At 37.2% G+C, this 23,723-nt stretch overlaps 1 protein-coding gene across 1 annotated transcript in view; it reads left to right on the forward strand.

The window, feature by feature from the left end:
- kcnt1b (potassium sodium-activated channel subfamily T member 1b) overlaps window positions 1-23,723 on the forward strand; it is a 93,323-nt gene that overhangs the window by 29,376 nt on the left and 40,224 nt on the right. Inside the window, 1 exon segment of the mRNA XM_046841656.1 lies at window positions 22,916-22,995. Coding sequence (XP_046697612.1) covers window positions 22,916-22,995 — 80 coding nt within the window.

Here is a 23,723-nt window from a genome sequence, read left to right on the forward strand (position 1 = left end):
GAACTCATTGATGCATGCTCAGGTGTGATTACTGGGCATGCAGGTAAACAACAACAGCAACAACAAGGTGCAATGCGTTTTTTATCATTCATGATCAGTTCAATGTGAAGTGGCACGTGTGACAGAAAGTGTATGTGGGGGAAGACGTCACCCTTGTTCGTGTCATTTGCGTCTTGGCAGAGGAGCCGGGTTTGAGTCGTGCCTCCGGTTTAACTCACGTGTCTTCTATATGAGCAGAGTGCACCATGCGCGCGCCCTGACGGGACTTTTTTTTCGGACCCCCACCTTCTTCTTCTCCTCCTCCTCCTCATCCTCCTCCTTCACCATCTCCATGTTTCCGCCTCTTCTCCACCCCGGAGTTAACGGGCTGAATGGCGGGAGCGAAACGGACCGAGTCTCCGTGTGACAGCGATCAGGAGGTGAAGAGCGAGCTGAGGAAGTCAGCGGCGGATCATCATCATCAGCAGCAGCAGCAGCAGCAGAGCAGCGCGGCGACGCCGCTCCTCACCGGCGGCTCCATGGCGAGCGACGGCGGCCAGAGGTACCGCAGAGATCAACACTCAGTCCGTGCAGCGCGCTGCCAGGTGCACCAAGATCCGATTAACTAAGCCCTGCATTCATCTTCACCATCAGCACTTCGCAGCAATCTTTGTTTTTTACCAGACCTAGCCCACGCTAGGTTTATTTACCAAACTGTGCCAGCTGAAGTCTTCTTATTGAGATGCGTGCTTTCAGCAGCAACCTCATCATTCGCAGTGCATCAGTATAGCGTTCACCTGATCTCGGATCAGCCTAAGCTCAAATACCTGTAATAATAATATCTGATCTGGGCTCACCACTTTCAATTCTCAGCACCTGGTAACGCTGTATTCAGCATGCTTTATTGTGATCATGTGTGTAACGTGGAGTGTGAAACCTGTCACTGAGTCCGTGTTATTAAAGCTGAATGATGCTTGTGCAATGTCGCATGCTGCCAGAATGATTTCTCTACACTGTGCAGTATACATTTCTGTAAGGGGGTTTATTTGGAGCACATAATATAGAAAACATGGAACAATCCCTAGCATGATCCCTAAAAAGCAGTCATGAGCAAGTTTAGATCAAATCAATCAAAAACATTTCCTCTCTCAATGCCATTTGCTTAACTAATTCTCTTACATTACAGTAATATTTAATTTATTAAGCAGGCCTAGCTTTAAACTTGTTTATTAAGAGCCACACTGTGACTGCAAATGCCTGCAGGTTGCTCGATTTTCATCGACAGTGCAGTACACTGCAGCAGCTCCAGTGCTGATCTTACATTTGCCTGGCAAATAAGAGGTGTGTTTACCTGTGCACTGTTTCACAAATGACCAGGGACATTTCAGCCTTTTGCACATCGTGAGCAGTCTCAGATTGTGGCATTCATAAATCCTTGTTTCTTTTTTATTTTTCATCAATCAGCATTGCTCCATTTTACATTGCTTTTGAGATTTTTGACTATTTTGATCATCAGTAGTAATAACGGTTTCTATTCGGTCATATTGTGGATAGTTTTTATCTTGAGGTGTTTTGGTTGGAAATATTTCTAGGAATTGGAAATATTTCTGTAGGGTTTTGTACAGTTACAGTCTGACAAGACAGAATCTTATTTCAAAGTATCTTTCTTTCTATCTATCTATCTATCTATCTATCTATCTATCTATCTATCTATCTATCTATCTATCTATCTATCTATCCATCCATCCATCCATCCATCCATCCATCCATCCATCCACCCATCCATCCATCCATCCATCCATCCATCTATCCTACTTCCTCAGTGAAATTTGCTTGGCTGTATTACTTTTCTTACAGTGCATGTTTTTTTTCTTTAGCTGATTTTTTTTATTATTTCTTATCTCAGCAAGCTAATCTTAATAACAGACATATCAACATTCATGTGTTCTGTCTTTATCTCCACTGTCAATTTTTTTTTTTCTGTTGTCTCATGAAGCATCACCTCATATCTTTATAGCACAATAATGCACAAACCTGGTGGCTAAAAACCACTCTAACAGACTTAAAGGCAACTGTGTGTGTGTGTGTGTGTGTGTGTGTGTGTGTGTGTTTGTGTGTGTGTTTGTGAAGCACAATGATGATATTGTAGTCTCGGCGGGTTTAGGACTTGTGTGATTGATTCCACTGTCTCCTACCATCAAACTGAAGACATTCGATTTCTGCAACATTTAATTATTGATGCTCTTTGCTATCATACACATATCAGGGGTTTCTAACTTAAGTGCAGAGCCTTTTAGGGAGCATAAACTTTACAGTTTTTTTCAGTTGCTTTGGAGCATTTTTCGAATCATCCTTAATAATATAAAATGCGTTTTCGATAGAAATATTGCGCCGTCATACTGACAACCTGACTAAACATTTCGATGATCTTGTTTGTGAACATTGACAAAAGAACTTGATATTCCGATGGCAATCAGATGTTGATTGACACAAATACTTACTTTTGAGAGATGAACAAAGGATTTTGAGAAACGTATAGGCTTTCTGCAAGAAATCCAATGTGTTACATTTACATTTACATTTGCGGCATTTAGCAGACGCCCTTATCCTGAGCGAAGTACAAAAGTGCTTTGAGTCTCTAGCAATGAATACATCTACACTGGTATGCCAGATTACAAACTTAATATAAATAAAACTGTGTTGGTACACATTGTTTTGAAAATTCACTTATTGGTTTGCAAATATTACGGATGCCCCAAAAAATGCCCCAAAACTACTGTAAGTAAAGGCATTAGTTTGCTAGTGTGTATTCTAGTCTGAAGTCACATAGCTCTATGGTAGTACTTGTAGGGGAATTAAGTATGAGGTTTCTGTCAAGGTTATAGTATCTACAGTATGATGTTAAGAGTGTTACTTTAATCCTCAGAGACTGGACATGCTTTAGTAAATAAACATGCTATGCCATGCTATGTCTTACAAAGGCAGTTTTCACTAACTTAACTACATGAACATTAAAAATAAAAAGAACAGCATCAACAATTTTAAGAGTCCTCCTAAATATATTGTAGGTAGTGCTTTATTTTTGTACATAATTAATTTATGAACCAAATTCTCCCAAGTACTCTCATTAGCCCCACAAGTTTGTGTGTGCCAAGTTACAAAACACGAAAGAAGGAAGGAAACATCTCCTGAAGTACAGGGAGTCTTACTGAGTCTTACTCTTGGGGTTTCTCTAAATTCACTTGAGTAAGCCCAAATTATGTGAGTGCTAAATTAGAAATGGCAGCCCAGAATCATAATCTACCATTTCCTCGATGAATGCAACCATTTTCTGTAGTTTTAATTAGCTATGGGACCTTTCGTGCTCTCTGTGCAGTTGGTCCCATATAAAACTTTTGTTTTTTGAAACTTTGATGGAATCTTTTTTTTTTCTATCAAATCCACTTTTGTGATTCGGCATGCATGATGAAAGAAGACTGAAATCTGTCTAAATGATTAAGATCAGCAGTAATGTTCACAGCATTCCAGTGTTCCCAAGCTTCCACACAAAATTATTTCCAGCTTCTTTTTCCAGATTATCAAACCGATGTGAAGTGACACGTGTTCAGATTGCACTGTCACTTTGACAGACTTGACTAATTCTTAAAGCACTTTAATTTTCGTGCTGTCAGCATTTCTGTGTGCATGAAGTGAAAAGGACAGTAAAAGTGCAGCCTGGGTGTAATTTTATAGTTGAATGACATGAGAATGATCCAGGGTCAGTCTGCTTAAACAATCCTAATTACAGCAGTTGCCTGGACCACAGAATTTCTCTATGCAGTTGTGTCTAAAATTTAGATTTTCCACTTAACAGCATAAAAAGGCACTATTCTGTTATTGGGAAAAAAAATCACTTGTAGAACAGCACTTTATTTTCCTCTTCTTTCTCTCAGTTAGTCATGTCTTTTTAACCATAGCAGCTGTTGAATTTCTTCATTTTGATTGGTCCAATTAATTTTTTGTAACAACATCTCAGCTCAGTTGTTAAATTTATAGAGCAAATCACTGGTTTTATTGCATTTGTTGGAATATGTTTTTGTTTCTATAGAAACACCTGCACAGGGTCTTGGGAGGTTGTGTACACTCTAAGTTTAATAAGAAATAGATGAATTTTTATTTTTACCAGGCGTGGAATATACTTGAGCATATTTTATTATTATATTTTAGTATTTTTTTTGGCATATTTATACTGAATACCTGTACCATTTTAGAAAATTAAGCTATTTTTTTCCCAGTGAAAGGGACTCAATAAGGAACAAGCATCCAATCATTTCAATTTACAATATATCTGGTCTATCAGTGAAGTAGAATGTAACAAAAATGCTAATTTCATCAGCCTTGCTACACACTAATGAGTGCTATAGCTATCCATGTGTGTTTAAAGATGGATAAGACGTATATACTAAGGTATCTGCTTTTCCAGCCATCTTGCCAGTATGTAAAGATAAGTTTTGAAATTTAATAGCAGTACCGTAATTTCTGGACTATAAAGCGCACCCTTATATAAGCCGCAATATTTACAAATATTTTTATTTTTAACATAAATAAGCCGCACCTGTGTATAAGCCTAAATGTCTACACTGAAACTAATGAACTTTACACAGGCTTTACCGAAAGACACTGTCTGTTACACGGTGTAATGGGTAAAATATGTTGTGGCTCCTTTAAGAGCAGAGCGGCATTTTGGGAATAGCACGTCACTGCATTCTTCCGGTATTACTGCGTATGTGTGCGTGTGAGACTGAGGATTATGTGCTTATTATTTTCTGATGCTCATTTCTAAGTTTCTTTGATTAACACATAACGCTGTTGCCAAGAAAAATAAAAAAGCAAGAGTTGTGGAAGCCTGTCTGTGCTTATATGATTTCATTTGCAAATGGAGTTAGTGAGCTCTCCCTTCACCCAGACTCAACACGCTACAACGGCTTGTATCTAAACAGTAGCCTACCAAGAAAGTCATTGTTCACTGTCTTACTCCTTTCTTTCACAACTACAGTGGTAACTTGACCTACGAGTGCATTAATGTACGAGTTTTCGAGGTACGAGCGGTCACTCGGTCGATTTTTTTGCTTTGTTACGCGAGCATAAAATTGAGGTACCAGCTCGAGACGCCACTGCTAGATGGCGAAGCGAAGCCAGAAAGCGGAGACTGTGACAAAAATTACGGATTTTTAAATTTTTTTTAATTTCAAAGTTTAGGGATACGTAGTGTACAGGAGTGATAGTAAAAAACGAGTTTTCCCTTTGCCTCCGCTTATCGCCTCTACCCCCCCCAACACAGGTGAAAGTTTTTCTCCCAATGCCGTGCAGCTCAGAACACACTAAAAGTGTAAAAGTGTTATCCTTCCTTGAGTCCAGAGTTCCAGAGATCTACTACTGATCCACCACATGGGATAAAACAGTGACCAAAGATAAATGTGTATCTTTTTTTAGAAAATATATTATATTTCAGCCTTCAGTACATTAAATATTAATCATCTTAAGATTTCCATCTTCCTTAATCATGTTTGAAATATTATATTGATAAATCATAACTCCTTTGGGTTTTTTACTTTTTGTGGTTATTATGTGGGCTTCATTTGTGTCTTCTTTAAATTATAGCATGTTTTTTTAAACAGGCGATTTGGGTAACCGGAAATGGCTGCAGTTAAAAGGAAACCTATGTAAAAGACACAAAACTGTTTGTCGAAGAACTTCTTCACTGTGGGTAAAACGTTAAAATTGGCAAAAATAAAAACAGAAAGTTGAGGGTATTTCAGAAAACATCATTGTGAACATACTTTGACATGGCAATAACACTGGGTATAATGTGACACAAGAACATATCTTCTGACTCAGCATTTTCACTTTCAGACCTATTGCATACCTGCTGTAGACATGTATGCATGTATATTTCACTTTCTTGATTTCCTGCTGCAACTGGCACAAGCCACAAGTATATACTGTTTATCTAGATGCTCAGAAAGATTTCCTGTGTTTCTAGATGTATGTGCTTATTTTTGTGCAGCTTCACATTTAAACTCTAATTTCGCAGGAGCCTAATTAGAGTCAATATAAAGACTAGAATTACTCTCACCATAAAGTGTAATGACCACAACAAAACTAAGATTTTATCAAATTTAAGTTTTAAGCATGTGTTGAAAAAATTGATTTAACCATTTCACCAAGATTCAATCAAACCCATGCATTTCATTCAGCACTCACTGACCACTTTAACAGGAATATCAATAAATAAATGGATGCTCATGCGTGCAATTCTTCAACTAGCTAATCATGTGCCGGATTAAAATTGTATAATATCATGCAGATACTGTTCAAGAGCTTCAGATAATGTCCACATTAAACACAGCAATAAATGCAAAAGTGCACTCAGTGACCCTGAATGCAGAACTGACTGAAACTGGACAGTGAGAGCTTGTCTGGGCATCAGCTGTTTTATCCTGTGTATCCAAACTTGTGATATGCTTAATAAGATGCTTGTAAGTTTGCTGGGTGAACAAAGTGGCAATTGTCAGTAGCAAGGTCAATAATCTTCTCTCTTTAACAACAGCTGTACGCCACTAGAATTGCTTACATTCTGATCATTGAACCTGTATCTGCATACATTTATGCTGTTGTCACACAAATTATTGTTTGATTGGATAATTGCATGAATGAGCATGAGTACAGGTGTTCCTACTAAAATTGTTAATAACCATTACAGTAAAACAGTTAATTAGTCAAACTGTCAGTGTTAGGGATACAAACATTGTTTCTGTGAACTGTACCCTTCTATCCATAACCACATCACAGGATCCTTGCAAGGTCTATGAAAAATATGTAGTGCATTTTTTATTTCAAAGACCTGGCTTATAGACCTATCCTTAAGCATCCTAGCTGGAAATTATTGTCAAGGGGATATTTTTGGTCTTAGTTCTAGGACCCCTACACTGCAGTTTTGTGTTTTTCAGATTTCGAAAGCACCTGATTCAACATTTCAGCTAATTATGAAGCCTTGTGTGTGTTGAATCAGATGTTGCAGCAGGGAAAACAAACAGAAAACTGTGCAGGGGTTCTTCTGGTCGAAGAGCACAAACCGCTGCTCTAAGATGTCCTTAAAAACAGAGGATGGTGTGAAATCGGTTAGTCACAGGTTTTTCAAGAATTCACAATGATCATGGCTGTAAATGGGAAAGCTACAATTTAATATTTATCAATAGCTTGGCAATTAAACTTAAAGCACATCTTAATGTCAGTCTCGCTGATGACATGATGTAGTTTGTCTCGGATGCTTTGGAGCATTTCTTGAATCCTCCTTAATATTTGCAAACCAGTAAGTGCATTTCTCAAAACAATTTGTACAAACAGCACAACACATTGGATTTCTTGCAGAAATATACTTAGTTCATCTTTCAAAAGTAAGTATTTGTGTCCCTTTGTCATTGTTCACAAACAAAATCATCAAAATGTTTAGTCATGTCGTCAATTTGATGGTGCACAAATTCAGTATTTCTCGATATAAATGGTTTGGATTACAGTGATTGAAAAAGCACAAAGTTGAATTTCAGCAGCACAAATGTATTTATTTGAGTGCATATTTGGTTTATATTGATTGCAAGAGACCTGACAGCATCTACACTTTAACTGTACTGTAATAGTGTCTGTTCATTGCTCGATTGTTCATCCATTTTCAGAAATTGTTATTCTCTGTTTTGCTCTGTTGCCAAATGAAGGTTCATTCTGTTTAACTACAGTATTAACATTGTTCCAAAGCAGCTGTACAAAAAATGAATAGTTTATAAATATAAATTTAAATGTCATACACGTTTATCCCTAATTAGCGAGCCAGTGGTGACAGTAGAAAGGAAAAAATCTCTAATATGGTATGAGGAAAAAAACCTTGAGTATAAACCTTCTCCTTCTTGCATGGTTTTGGCAGTTGGTATCAAGCTTGGATACATTTTTACAGAATCAAACCTTCAGTTAATCCCAAAGTATTCTAGCCAACATTTTGTCAAACAGTCTACTCACAAATAATATAACTGTGTATTTGAATAAAATTCAAGTGTCCTTGAATTTAGTGATGCTAAATGAGTGCAGTTACAGACAGCAATTAAAGTTTAATGAAATCTCTCCATCACACTAACTGCATTTGTAAATTATCTTAATTTATTAAGTATAATAAGGTGTGCCCATTTAAATGAGTTTTCTAGTCTGCCTGCTCAGGTACTTACCCACTTTCTAACACCATCGAGTCTGATATGACTTATTCATTAACTGGTAGCTGTTTTCTGTTTCCTTACAAAGTGTTTTGCATATTCATAGGACCATCCATTAAGACATTTTTGTTCAATATAAGACCTGTGTAAGAAGTGTAAGGGTGCTGCAGGTTTTGTTCCAAGCATGCGAAATGAAATAATTCTGCATGAGATTGAAGGTCTCTTTAATAAGACTACAAGTTACAAGCTACAAGTTTTTGATGAAATTTATTGTTTGTGCCAAAGTAAGGGACACTGTATAGGGGAAGTTGACATGAACTGAGCAAACTGGAAATCATATATACTTGAATTTTGTATCTTAGACATATGACAAATGCCTCTCCTTTTTTTCTGCTGTAAATTTTTACTGTAAAAAGGGCAACTTTGGGAGATCATGAGACACCGAATTTAGCCCTTTATATAGTGTGCTTAAAGATCAGTGTGTGTGTATATGTGTGTGCCCGCTTCCGCCAGGAACCGTTTCCTGATTGTAGCATTCCATTATAGGATTTATAAGGTACATGTGTGTTAATGGTGTATTATAGGTTAGTGTGTATTGCACATCTTTTTCAATTATATTTTGAATACCTGGTGCTGTCTAGCATTAGCAAGCTTCATTTATTAAGATTTGTAAACACGGCACTGTAAATTTGTCGTTATAGTACAGATTGTCATCATTAGCACTCTTAAGTGGTGCATCTGCCTAACTTTGTCAATGGGGCATTACAAGATTGAATTCCCTTTAGAGTAAGAATGTTTCCCCCTATTGAGAAGCATGAAAGCAAATAAGTGCAAAACACATGAACAATTGACCTAAATATCAGCAACAAAAGGAGAAACAGAATAGCAAATACTAAAACATTAAAATACATTACATTACATTACATTCAACTTTATTGTCATTAAACTGAAGTTGAATCTAAATAAACATGTCAACATTAACTATAAAATACTGAATTACTGGTTTATCTTTAATATCACATGACTGCAGATTGCAGCATTCAATAGCCAATGTGCAGCTAATGATGCTTTATTAGCGATTTCCCTATTTGAGTTAATATTAATGTCTTTCTAAATATCACATTTTCACACATCTTTTGGCATTTTGATTTACTGTTGTTTTTTACTGTGCGCTGTGTTAATATTGATCATTTTTACAGGCATCTGAACAGTAGTGTGAGTCTAGATGACCAATCACACACCTGTTAGCGATACATTTGTGTAAGATTGAAATCTTGTGCTGGACCTAACACTATCCTTTTGAATGAATACATTATTGGACAATTGTGCAAACTCATCAATAAAATTGGCATGTATTGTATATCTTTTCTTCAAATGCTTATTAATAAATGACAGCTGGGTAATTGAATCTGGGTTCTTTTCTGATTTAGATATTTTAATTTCCTGCTGGTTTTTTTTTTGCCTTTAATCTTATCTTCAGAAAATAAAATGCACGACCGTGCATCAGCAGTCGTATCAGTTAAGATAGTTGAACCTAAGGCAGTGGTGCAAGTCATCATATTTCACAGCTGAGGAGGCATTCGTTCAGTCATCAAGAGTTCCATTTACACTTTTTGACACATTTTTTGTTCAGTCTACTGTCGTTTAGCATTATGCTGTGTCATCCTTTTTTAAAGCATTTTTTGACACTTCTTTGGTGTTACGTGCTTGTTTGCTATTGCACAAGTGTTCGTTTTCAATACTCATCAAACAGTTTTGATACACTTGATGTTTTGGCTGCGTTCCTATTTGATTAGTCAGACTTTTTCAGCCCTATGATATATTACATGGGATTGCAGAGAAGTAAAGGAAAAACTTAAAGGTAATTAATATTATGTATTATATATTACTTAATGACTATGGTTATACACACATGGCCAAATGTATGTGGAGATCTGACCTTCATGCCCATATGTACTGTAGATTTTTCCCTAAACTGCAGCCGTTAAAAATATTTGTATGCTGTGGCATTAAACTTTCCCTTTACTGGATCTAAAAGGTCTGGTCCTGTTCCAGCACGACAGTGCTACTTTGCACAAAGTGTAATTTGTTAAGAGACATGGTTTGCCAAAGCTGGATTGGAGTCTTGGAGCCTTGAACTCAACTCCACTAAAAAACTCTGTGATGATTTGGATCACCAAATGTGTTCCAGGCCTCTAATGTAACTAATGTTCTTTTGTATGAAGGAACACAAATCTCTAAAGCCAGACTCTAGGATTTAGTGTAAGGCTGTTTGAGAAGAGTGTTATTCTAACTGCAGTGGGATTTTAGCCCTTTGTTAATGTTAATGTCAGTGGTTTTTGAATAGGCATGTATCGCATGTGTGTGATGGTTGGATGTTTACAAAATATTTGCCCATATCTCCAGCTACTATTAATTACCGAATTTTTCGGACTATAAGCCGCTACCTTTTTTCCACGTTTTGAACCCCGCGGCTTAAACAACGAAGCGGCTCATTTATTAATTTTTTCCTGGGTTTTTCCCAGTTTCACAAACTACAAGCCAAAAAACTGGGCACCATAACATTAGACCAATGAAATTTGCGAACGGAAACGAAAAAACGTACCTCACCTGTGTTCTGAGCTGCAGGGCATCGGGAGAAAAATGTTTTTTTTTTTTACACACGACGATGCCAAAAGATAAACTCCCAAGAGAAATAGTTGTGAAAGAAAGGAGAAAGACAGTGAACAATGACTTTCTTGGTAGGCTACTGTTTAGATACAAGCCGTTGTAACGCGTTGAGTCAGGGTCAAAGGATAGCTCGCTAACTCCATTTGCAACAGAAATCATATAAGCACAGACAGGCTTTCAAAACTTGTGCTTTTTTATTTTTCTTGGCAACAGCGTTACGGGTTAGTCAAAGAAACTTAGAAATGAGCATCAGAAAATAATAAGGACATAATCCTCGGTCTTGCACACATGCAGTAATACCAGAAAAAAGCGGCGGCAGCCTAGTCCCAAAATGCCGCTCTGCTCTTAAAGGAGCCACAACATATTTCACCCGTTACACCGTGTAACAGACACTGTCTTTCGTTAAAGCCTGTGTAAAGTTCATTAGTTTCAGTGTAGACTTATAGGCGGCTTATAGACAGGTGCGGCTTATTTATGTTCAAAATAAAAGTCTTTGTAAAATTCAGTGGGTGCGGCTTATATATGGTATTATATAGTATATATGGGAAATTACGGTAGCTGTATAGACATGGATTGTTTACTCCACAGCTTTGCTTTGAAATCCAAAAATAAACCTTTTGTGATTCAGTCGGAATAATTATTGCAGTCTCCTTGTAGCCTGCTGGGTGAAAGTTTGGAACAACTCATGCAGAGGGACTATTTAGTTCATGCTGGACACAGAGGGAATATTTAAATATTATCCACAGTATCTTTATAAAATAGAATAAATAGCTTTGTGTAGCTTGATTTTTAATTCAGAAAATAGTTTTCTGTTGCTCTTTCAAAGCTGTGGCCTAAAAAAACATCTAGGCTAGAATTAATGTAATTGCAATTTGGTTATCTTTCTAAATTGACATATTACATGACTTACAGGTAGACAACTAGAGACGTCTTTTTAAGATTTTTTTTTTTTGTATTAAAAACATCCTGAAACATATAATATACAATATACAATACACTATACAGTATATGATCTAGAACTCAACACATATAAGTAGTGTCCATTTTCAATCTAAATGGATCATATATTAGATAATTTATGGATCATACATTGAAGAATAGCCTTTCTGCAATGTCTCTAGTGCCCTGTGCACTCAGTTTTCATAACGTGCCAGGCTTTAAAGACAAATCAGCCTTGAGAAATTATTTGTTTGTTTTATAATCTTATACCTGAACCCTTACCTGCTTCTTTCACCAATGGTAAACAGAAATGTGTAATGTTTCAGTGTGATGTTCATCGCAAAAAGGTATTGCAATACGTGGACCTACGAACTTGTGCTTGCCTTGCTGTGCATGCCTACACTGTGCCTGAACTTGCATGAATCCCATCCTTTAGCCATGTTTACCTTTATCTCAGTATGTTTGTGTGTACGCTTCTCAGGTATTCAGAAGAGTACAGCATGGATTCCACTAATGCACAGTAAGTTCAGAAAAATAAAACAAAACATTTACAGCATTAAATCGACATTACTCCCCACTTTCGGCGCAACATTGGATGAGCCTAATCACAACATGATGTCAGCAACCAATTGTCAGGGAAAATTTCCATTCTGCCCGCCAGTGGCGCCAAGGTCACCTTCAGTTGTGATTGTACAAACAACTAATAAATGCAAAGAAGTAAGAAAAAAATAAAAGTTAACGAATAATCGATACAGTCCAGTGTAAGGTGGCTTAACTATGGAAACAGCTAGTCATCTGACCCAATGCGGCAATGGGGCAGATATAGCCCATACTGCACTGTGGCACCTGAGATGACCCCCGAGTTGTCTTGAGGACTTGTCCTTGCGAGAAAGGATAGGTCGAAAATTCCAATTATGATGTGTCACCAATTTAGTTGTCCATATGACGTAACCACAGAAAGTGATGGTATAAGACGTAATGAAGGTGCGTTGCATGACAAATTCCATAAACAGAAAATCGCTTGGGGCCGAAAATGATTGGGCAAGGGCCCAAACAGCCTGTCGTACATGGAAGATATGGGTGGTTATCTGAAGTCCTCTAGAAAGATTGTAGACATTCGAGATGGAGTCTAACCACATTTCCTCAGGGAAATACATGTCAGTAAAGCATAGAATGTTGCCCACCGGTCTGTACGGGTCAGTTTCCCAGTCAAAGACATAATTTTGCTGAGGAAAACCAAACCACTCCCGGGGCTCGTCAAGGCACCGGAGACCCAGAGGATATCCTGCTCCAGACAATGAGAAAATGAGAGCATCGCTGTATGCACACATCCCTGGATGCAGACGTAGGCCTTGTAGAAGCCACCTATTCTCACCAGCTGCCATTTTTTCTGGAACACAGCAGAAATACTCACGACAACAATATGTTCGCACGATAAGAGCAGAGAATCATAATTGTAGCTTGTAAGGGTTTGTGCTTGTGAGTATTATTAGTAAAAGTGGTGTAAAGAGAGATTTCATTATTTCAAGAATTAGTAACCAGATACAAGTATATACAGTAATAAGGATACATATGTTAGAGTCATTCTGTCTCATTGACTAAGGCCAAAATCCCTTTGTCCACATCCACATAGATGGCTTCAGTAAAAGTTTCTAATTCAGTTGTTTTATACACTGGGAGCTATAGGTATTGTCCGAACAATTAGTGCATAGTTCTGTCAATAAGTTCACATAGGCAAGGAACTCCAGAACAGATACAAAATAGCCACTGCTACAAGTATTATTAAAATTGTAGTTCCCATGCACACTAAACCTGCTATCCAGTTTGTTGAAAAGAGCCAGCTGAGCCAATCAGGATCAGAGTTTTCTTTCACATTGTTTAAGATCATCTTAACACGGCTTCCAGCATGCAGTGCAATAGGGTGTAAATGGGACTGCAGGACCCGTATGAAGAGGAACAACTGTGCAACAGTCTTCCCCAATAAGGGTACATACTCCCTGATCCGGCCTTCACATTTTATCAATGGCAAACCGTTTTGTAAATTCATCAAAGTAGTGGCATGGAGCTGCTCTGATATTAGCTTCAAAGCTTTAGTTGTGTGGTTGATGAAACGTTGTTTGTACCATATGTAATTTATCGAGGCCATGTTGTGATCTATCTGAATCCAAGGGAGAATTATTGTCAGTGTCTTAGAAGCTACTCTGTCTTGAGCAATAATTTCAGCTGGGACACCCACAAGGCCCCCATGCTGGGAAAGCTGAGCCATTAGTGATTGTGAGGTAGTTGTCCTTGTAGTTGTCCATGATGCTTGATAGAATGAATTATCGCATCCACGTCTTATTGCATCCACATTGGTGTGCCGTCGCTTTATTGACTTATACAGTTAATTCAGAGGTGTCTAACTTATTACCATTACAATAAGGTGTCTTTCCAAAATGACTGGAGCACAACGACCATGCCACAGGCTGGGTAGAACCTGCAGCACTTTATTTCCTCCACAAAACCAAAATATGTCTGCTAGAGGAAAAGTGCACATTCTTATGCTTGGGACATTGAATGACTATGACCATGGTGTATATATTGTTTCTGCTCCTTTCTTCACCACTGGCATCTGCGTAGACATTTGTTCTTAATGCCTGTTTATTTTTTCTTCCTCTAGTTCTTTGTCTTCTTGGTCTCTTCTTTCTGTTTGTGATCTTGTCCTAATACCCAATTTCAGGATTTTCCTTTTGCCTCCCCTTTCACCTTTTGGCTTTTCTTTCTTCTATCTGGTATGCTTTCTTCCAGCTGATTTATCGACTCCAGGCGTTCTTCCATTTCCCTGATACATTGCTGACACTGTTCCGCTTTTTTTTTTGCTTTTCTGTACTGTCTTCTGTATTGCTGCCTCCACCTGGGCACTTTCCAATTGGTACAGTTCTCTGCAACTATGTTTTTTATACTTTACTTTGCACGATCTACTTTTTTTTTGTCATCTAGTGCTTCTTCCATCTTTTCTATCTTGTCTTGGGTGATTGCCAGTTCTTGTCTGATTGTTGCATTTTTCACCTTGATGCAGTCACTTTTTACTGGAGTATTTATATTTCTGTCTGTAGTTGGTCGTTTTTTTGTTACATCTTTTTTGTGTCATCTTTAATATTCCATGAACATGCATTTCCTCTCCTGCTTCTGGTCTTAAATAAACAAGTTTTTTCTCTTGATTTTGAACTGTCCTTTCTTTCACTTTCGTTTTTGATGTCTGGGAGCGATATGCCATTGCTTCAAGGTTTTCTTCGTGCTTTTGGAGTGATTTCCTAACTAGTTTAACTTTGTGGCTGTCGTTCTTGGTGATATTCCTTTTGTCCTGGTGGCTCTAGTTCTCATCATACCTTTTTCCATTTATCTGGTGGGATATCTCCATCATATTCTTGTCTGTAGTTATATTACCAGCCACCCCTTCTGTCTTGTATGTCTTCTTCTTCCTGGTCATATGTTTTAAAGAGCACCCTGTTTGTTAGCTCTACTTATTTCTCCTTTCTCAGATTGTATGAGTTCCATTCTATCTTTGATCCGTCCTCCTGTTATGTCCAGGTGGATGTCTTGATATTCCTTCTCTTGCACCACTGGGTAGATGCCCACTGTCTTAGGTTCTTAGTGTTTAACAAGCTCCTCATATGGAGCCTTAATTGACCCCTTTTTCCCCTTTTCTTCCTTCCTCTCTTTCTCTCTTTCTGTACTCTCAGTAGTCTTCAATCTTCATGTTTAAACCACTCTATGATATCTCATTTCTTTTTTTGGGTTTTCTTTATTCACTTTATTTATTTCTCTTCAACATTCTATCCTGGTTCTCATCTTATCACACTTTTCTTCATTGAATGTTCCTTCTTCTGGTCATAGCAACTCTCCTTTTGTCCGTTCTTTACACTACTTCATGTACTTTTCTGTCTTTTTCAGCTTCTTTATGTTTCAGGATTATCACATCCACTAATGTGATTGAGGATTTTTCTGCACTCGTGACTCAACCAGGGTGTGCAATATTTGGCTTAGCAGTCAGGGTTTCCAGATGCTTTTTATTGTTTCATACCAGTTTTTCTCTGGAAATACCTGCTGTAACACATCAATGCCATGAAAATATGTAATAGCCCACAATTTATCCTGTATCTGTTTCTCTGTCTGCCACCTCTTTATGCTGTTGTTATCTTTATATGTTCTCTCGTCCCAAAAAAAATGTTCTAAGTCCTCTCATTTCCAACTCTAAGTCTATCAAATCCATACACTATTTATTACATTTTCTCATATTTACCTCTACTGCTTACTCGCACTGTGTGTGTGTCAGGGGGTGACGTCACCATGTGTGTGTCTCATATGCTCTGTGTGCGCGTGTGCGAACCCGAATCACTAAGGCTTTAACCCTCAGGCTTATACAATTACGGTCTGCAAAGTCTGTAACTTATTTAGACCAATGCGAAGTCTACCAGACTAAGGTACAAATAATCATTCGTAGTTCTACTTGGGTCCCACCCTGCATCTCTATACGCAGTGAATCTCCAACACAGTATTTTATTCACGTTTGGTTGTTCTCATCCGACACTATTTTCCACCCATTAGTTCTTGACCCGATGTCAGCAGCCTACACCCTCCTTGGGGCCGACTCTCCCATGGGCATACAGTTACTTATCACAGATTTTGAGTATAACAGGTGTTTGCTTAAATTTTTCGTAGAATTTTGTTGCCAGCGTCTGCAGCCCACAGGATGCTCGGTCCTTCGTTCAGGTTTTCGACATTTAAGATGACCTTTCGGTTCACTTCCTGGTCGCCACCAAAATATGTCGGAATTTAGAGCCCGTCTCTGAGCGGACAGACCACAGGTGGATATACAATAGAGTAGACCTTAAAAACCAATGAAGGATCTTCAGTCTCTGATATGGAAAAGCAAGAAATTCTTTATTGCAGTCATGCTCCACTAAGCACAATAGATGGTGGGTCACTTAATCACATCAAAAAAACACATTAAGCATACTCATTCTTTACACACACATATTTATACCCTGGTGTCACATGGCACCTCTATTCTTTTTTCAAAATTCTTTGTCTTTCTCTTAATTTAGATGTATTTCTTTTACCTCCTTCTTTAATAATTTTCCCTTACCCCCTAATTTTGATTTTCTTCTTCTCTCCTTGTAAGTCTATATTTGGACTTCCTGTTTTACCCAGTTAAGCTTATCTTCGGCCTTTTGTTATACCTTAAAATAAATTGCATTTGTTATAAAACCTTCGCTTCCTCAGGTTCAGCCTCATTTTGTTCTCAACCTTCGTGCGTGAGCAATCATTTCTGCAGACTATTTACCTTCCTGCATCTGCAATGTGTAAGTTTTCTACTTTTATTCTCATTTTCAATGCTGTTTACTACTTATTTATGTCAGTACTTTAAGTTATTATATGCCTTAATTGTGATATGTCTTAGAGCTGACTGTGTTGTATGGTCTTGAGCAATTTATAGGCTTATTGTCTTGTTTCTTCTTTGGTTCTGCCAGACGCACACATTAATCTTATGCCAAGTGCTCGTTATGTGGTCAGTCACATCTTATGTCTAATCCTTTTGATGTTGACCTATACTAACTTATCTTTGTTGGTTTTCTCTTTATTTAGCTTCATCTCGCAGACGTTCCAGGAGATTTCAACTCCTCTCCCGTGCCTCCGAGCTTGCACAATTTATTGAGCATCTCTCTGCCTCAGCTGTTCCAGAAACTCCATATCTGCCATTGTGACGTAAGCACACAGACCTCACCTGACCTCCCTGTTGTTTGTCATCAGGAGGCAGAGACTGACAACGATGACTATGGCGGTTGGTGCTCACCTGCACCAACTCTACGATCCTCCCCTTATCCTTCCTGCTGGTCTCCTACTGATTATGCTCCTACCACCCCTGTTCTTTCTTCCACCATTACTTTCCTCCCAGGCCTTCACCTGATTCTGATCCTGGTTATTCTCCCATATTCTCTCCAACTTCTCAAGACTACAAGCACTTTTATCCTAATAAACATGCCTAAATCTGCTTCCTCTCTGGTTGTTTTATTTCACCCACACACTCATAACCTCTAGGTGTTAGTATCAGTTTACTTGGAGTAAATAGATTAAATATGTTTTGATTATGATATAGGCTGAATAGGTTTAATTCAGCTATTTATGTTACATTTATGGTATCTAATAAGTTCTACAATAATTATTAGCTAAATATGTTTGATTAATTACTCTCTAAGTTAGTTTGATTAAAAACAAGCTATATAAGTTGGATTAGAAAGTTTTTCCTTGACAACCCACAGGCTGCTTCTCTACAAATTGTCATTTTGTACTTAACTGCTTTGTCATGCAGTCTAGTAAATTCCTGTGCATTCTGCTGGTCTTGAGTGGTTTGTAACAATTTGGCACATAATTTCTTAATAGACTTCTTTTATCTTTTGCTGATGATGTTTCATAGATGGATAAATTGGTGCATAATATTGCTAATGTTCTATGATTGTAGTCTATTCTGATTTTACCCATGATATAATGCAACTTTTATAATTTTGCCAAACTTGGATATCAAACAATGACTTTAAAGTTAGTGCTAAATATTTTACTTAAATAATCAGGGATACAAAAATGTGGAGCGAGGAGGGAGATAATGATTTGTTTTTTGTTTTCTTGCATTTTGGCTCCTAAAAATAATATACAGTGATCTAATACCAAAAGATAATTTAGAAAATTTGAAATGAAAAAAGACAAAGATATTATAATTAGGACAAAATGACAAGCATTTAAAATAAACACCTGATAGGAGTGTAATATTTTGCCATTTTGCCATACCTTTATAAACAGTTCAGAAACCCTGATTAGTGGTGTGAGTAATTATCTCATTGAAAATATTTTAAAGCTTATAAAATAGCAATCTCAATGTGCAACATTGTGCAGCATGTGGTATGTACAGCACATCCCAATATTGTGTTGTCCCAATATTGATCCAATTTTTTTTGTGGCTTTGTGGTTACATAAAACCTTCAGTGGCACTGGACTTGTTTTGCTGATATCATTCACAAAGGAATTAGTTTGTATTGTGTTAACCGTGACGTTTTGGTTTTTGGAAACCTCTATCCTGTGTGTAAGTCACACATAACTGAAATAGTGTTTTGCATGTAATTACATCAGAGATCTGAAACTCATGTGTTCAGTTTTTTGGGTGTAAATGCAGGCTTAGGATCTGTGAAGGAGCATGCAAGGAGATTTTCTAATTTTCACCATGGGAATTCATTTGTTTTCTTCTAAAACTTTAGACAATTTATAGGACATATTTTGTTGTTTATGTTTGCTAGCAGTGTCGTTAGCAGTACTACACTTTTTCTGCCTAATAAGACCTCCTTAGGGTTATAAATAACATGAGAATCAATGATAATAGCCAAATATACAATACCCTCACAGAGTCTTAAGTAGTTGCCATGGTTTCCTTGCGAATATAGAGCATATACCAACAAATTACACGACAGTTTTTACTCCTGGAGAAAGAAAACCCACCGTATAATTTAACAGGACGGTTTGCGTGAATTGAATCTGCAGCCTGAAAGGTTTTCCTTCTTCATACCACAGTGTATTGAGCGTATGACCTGAGCTGAAGTACTGCTCCTGCTGTGTGATTATTCTGACTGCACTTTTCTCACCATGGAGGCTAAAATAAGCTCACTGACAGACAAATGTTCAACAGTTTAACTGTATATTCATGTCTAACACTATTTATACCTTTTGCACAGTGCCTGGATGATGGTGCTCATTCACGTGTGGGTGGGAGAAGTGTATACAAGATGTCTATACAGAGGCATAGCTTTATAAGGAGAGGGTCAAGTGGTTTGATTCCATTTCACATCTGGTCCTGTTTTTTATGCTGATGAGCTTGTGTTGAGCGCTAATTCTGAACATCATTTTCGAGAATGTGTGTTCTGAAGATTTATTATAAGAAGAAAAGATCAGTCATTATTTGGATGGTATTTATTAGGTTCTGTAGCTGTACTTCTCACTATGTATGCAGCATTGTAATGCTATCACCATAGAGACATGGGAGCAGGGAAGCAGGAAACAATAACTGACATCTTTCTCTTCCCCCTCTCTTTCCTTCTCTCCCTCTCACACTTTCTTTCTCTGCAACACATTCTGTCCTCCCCCAGTTCCTTGTTTTCTATCTTGTACATCCTCCCTTTTGAACTACTACACAATATAGTACAATGATCTCTCTCTCGTTCTCTCTCTCTCTCTCTCTCTCTCTCTCTCTCTCTCTCTCTCTCTTATTCTGTGTGTCGGATTATCAGCATAGAAGCTGTGGTTTTTGCTTGTTAGCCCCTGCTCTAATGCTCGTGGCTCCACAAGTGCCTCTGCAAAAAACAATAACGATTCCCTTAGCGGCTATTTTCAAGCCATCTGGCTTTTAAGAGGAAATGAGTGCCGGAATGGCAATCAAATGTATTATTCATTGGCCATCTTTAATCTTAAATCGACACCACTTTATCTTTGTTCAGTTCTGCTGCCAATACAACTTTCCTGAATGTAACATTTTTCCTGCAAAGAAACGTTTTATAGCCAAACAGTGTAACAACAAGTGGCTCTACTTTAGAGCAGATTCAGACCTTTACTCAAGTACAATAATAATCACCCAAAGTCAATTGCATTCCATATTTTCCAATAACTGTTCATCTCTTAGGATTTTATTGTACAGTAGCTCTTTTATTTGTCAGCACTAACAATATTCAATTCATTGAATTAATATTTAATTAATTGAAATAAAGAGCGGTTTGTTTTTTTAATTGTTAATGTTGTATGTGATAAAGAATGTTATTTGCTGTTATTATATAATGTTAGTTCAACACTTTCAGTCATCTATAATATTTTTATTTTATCAGTCTTCCTTTATTTATTTATCTTCCTATATTATTTATTTAAAACAAAAATTTTAGACTTAATCATTGAGGATTTTTTTTATTGTGTCAAAAAAGGAGCACCTTTGCCCTGTTTGCTACAAAGTGTGACTGAGGAGAAAAATCCTTTCAACAAAAATGTGTATCTTATCGAGAGTTTTACATATTTCTATCTGGGTATGTAAAGCATATAGCTTCAATCTTCTCTGTAAAGGTCCATTGTAACTGCAGATTTTCATTCCAGCCGAATGAAGGAGGCACACCTGAGCACAGACTGGTGACCATGATGAACTAATCAAACAATGGATTGAACAAGGGAAAACGAGTATGGCTCCTGCATGATTGTGATAAAAACCTGCAACAGCAATGACCTTTTGCAAACAAGACTAAAGACCCCTGATGTAGAGGGCCTGCCACATAAGATCACTTTGTGAGTTGTTACTATAGAAACGACAATTTGCTAGAATGAGAGGATCACAATATGCCGTGCAGATGGGACCACTGTGAGAGACATGCTGCTGTAGAGACTTCATTAGCACCTTATTACTATTTGGAATTAAGAAATCAACAGCACTTGATTTTGATTGCTCGTTTTAAGGCATAAAATTAGTTCTCAGTTAATGCACAGTTATTCCAGGCAGGTAATTACAGATTTTCTGCTAACATAATGCAAAAATTGTCCACTATGGCACACAGATCTAAAAAAGAATCACAATGACAGAAAATGTGGATTATTGCAATAAATTATTCAAACAATGCCAAAGTTTTTTTTGCATGATCTCTCCAGTAACTGCATATTAATATCTACAGCCTCCTTTACCAGCTCTAAAATATTTTGCAATAAGATGCAATAAGATGAAAAGATTTGATTTCTGTGTTTTAAAGATGCTTTATACTTGTCACATGTACTTTACAGTGAAATTCATTATTCACATATCCCATCAGTGTTAGGAAGCTGAGATCAGAGTGCAGGATGAGCCATGATAAAGCACCCTGGGAGCACAGTGGCTGCTTGGCGATACCGACCTTCTGATCAGTAACCCAGAGCCTTAACCACTGAGCTACCACTTCCCCTAGAAACATAAATGCTTTGATACCTCTGTGCTGTGGTAACGCTGATATACAGTAAATGTGTAATAACTGACTCCACTTTGCATCATAGCTGCATTACCACCCGGGTGTGCATTATTTCTCAGTGCATTCAATGGTTCATAATGATTACTGATTATTTGTTGTGAAATCCATGTTAAATGCGATTCTACTGCTGCTTAACATATTCAACACTTTAAAAATTAAAAAAACACACAGGACTAAATCTGAACCATAAACCTTCTAAACAATCGAATGGCATGAAATTCATACACTGATAGAAAGAAGCATTAGAGATTGGAGACTTTGTTGTGTTGTTTCCTGCTTATTTACCTTGAAACATGATGGACAAAACCTTCTGCAAGCAACTGCAGTGCTGATGAGACTTATAGTATGAGTAGTGCTCGATTTCACATTGTCTTGTGGGTTTACTGTGTGGGGGAGTCATTCTCAACATCTAGCATTGCACCTGACTGTATTTGACTAAAAGCCACGTGTGTTATCAGATTTCAATAAGAATTTTTTTTTCTTTTTGTCTATAGATGAATATGAAAGTGCTTGTAAATGAAAGGTGTTTCAAATGCAACGGAAACACAATGCTATGGTTTGTCTAATGGTGCTCATTGTATTATAAAAAAGGTCATGCTTGCTGTGCATTTTAACGTGCATTAACTGTGCATTTTAACATTTCTCTTATCTCGTGTCTCTTATTCAATTCAAAGCTTTGAGTTATAACAGCAGTCATATAATGCAAGTATGCAGATATTATGTTTCTAAGTGCTTGTGAGCTTGTGAGAGCTGGTCTCTGCTGAAAGCAAGTATAAGTAGCAGAGAATAAAAACCTTCGAAATAATGTGTTAGATGAAGTAACCTGCCGGGTCTTTTTTTTCTCCATTATGTTTTTGTTTGCTTGAACCTGTTATGATATTGTGCTGGTAGAGCTATAGGTAATTATCTCCTCTCATGTAATAACATTGTGTTATGTACTGTAATACAGGAAACATACTGTATGTGCAATCCTTAGTGTTATCTTTTGCAAAGAAATGTTTTATTTATCAAATCAATGTTTTTTCATTTCTTGTGCAGGGTGCAGGTGGAGTTCTATGTGAACGAGAACACATTTAAAGAGCGATTGAAGCTTTTCTTCATCAAAAACCAAAGGTCAAGTAAGTAAAACCTATGAGGGTTTAATACATCAAATTTTATACAAAATTATTCCATATGGCATTTTACATATGGGCTGTTGCTTGTTAATTGTTATTGTAACACATGTTATACATTCTTGTAAAAAGGGGAAAAGGCCAAAATGGAATAAAATAAGCCTTTAATGGTCTTTGGTGGTCTTAACAGTAAATCATTGGTCAGAAAATGAGAATGCATTAAACTAGATTTCTTCTGAGAGCTCCTGTGCAACCATTCATTTGTTTGCTTTTGCTGCAGTGAAGTGTTTGGAGAAAAAGTAGAAACGGAAAATGTACTTACATAGGCTTCTTATATGCAAAGGCAAAATTGTGATTTTTTTTTAAAAACTGTTAAGCACATGTTTAAGGCTCATCAACATTAAATGGAACAACACTGACTCTTCTTTCTGTAAAAAAACTGTCTGGAAGTTTACTCACAATAAACAAAAACAAAAAATATTAAACAAATGAAAGGGGAAAAAGTTGCTTTATCAACTAGTTTAAATTCTTGCTTATTTTCTGATCAGTGAAAGTGAAAAAGTGAAGTTATTTAGCTGTTATTCAAAAGGACTTTTGAAATCATGATTATGATTACAGTTACAGCTTTCACATTTAGTTTATATATTAGCATAAAAAGGCCAGAACCTAAAAAAACTCACACTTAAGTGTGATTCCTGGTGAGCACTAACTATTGTGAATGTAATAAATACAGA

Source organism: Silurus meridionalis, chromosome 27, assembly GCF_014805685.1.
Source record: "Silurus meridionalis isolate SWU-2019-XX chromosome 27, ASM1480568v1, whole genome shotgun sequence".
NCBI lineage: Eukaryota > Metazoa > Chordata > Actinopteri > Siluriformes > Siluridae > Silurus > Silurus meridionalis.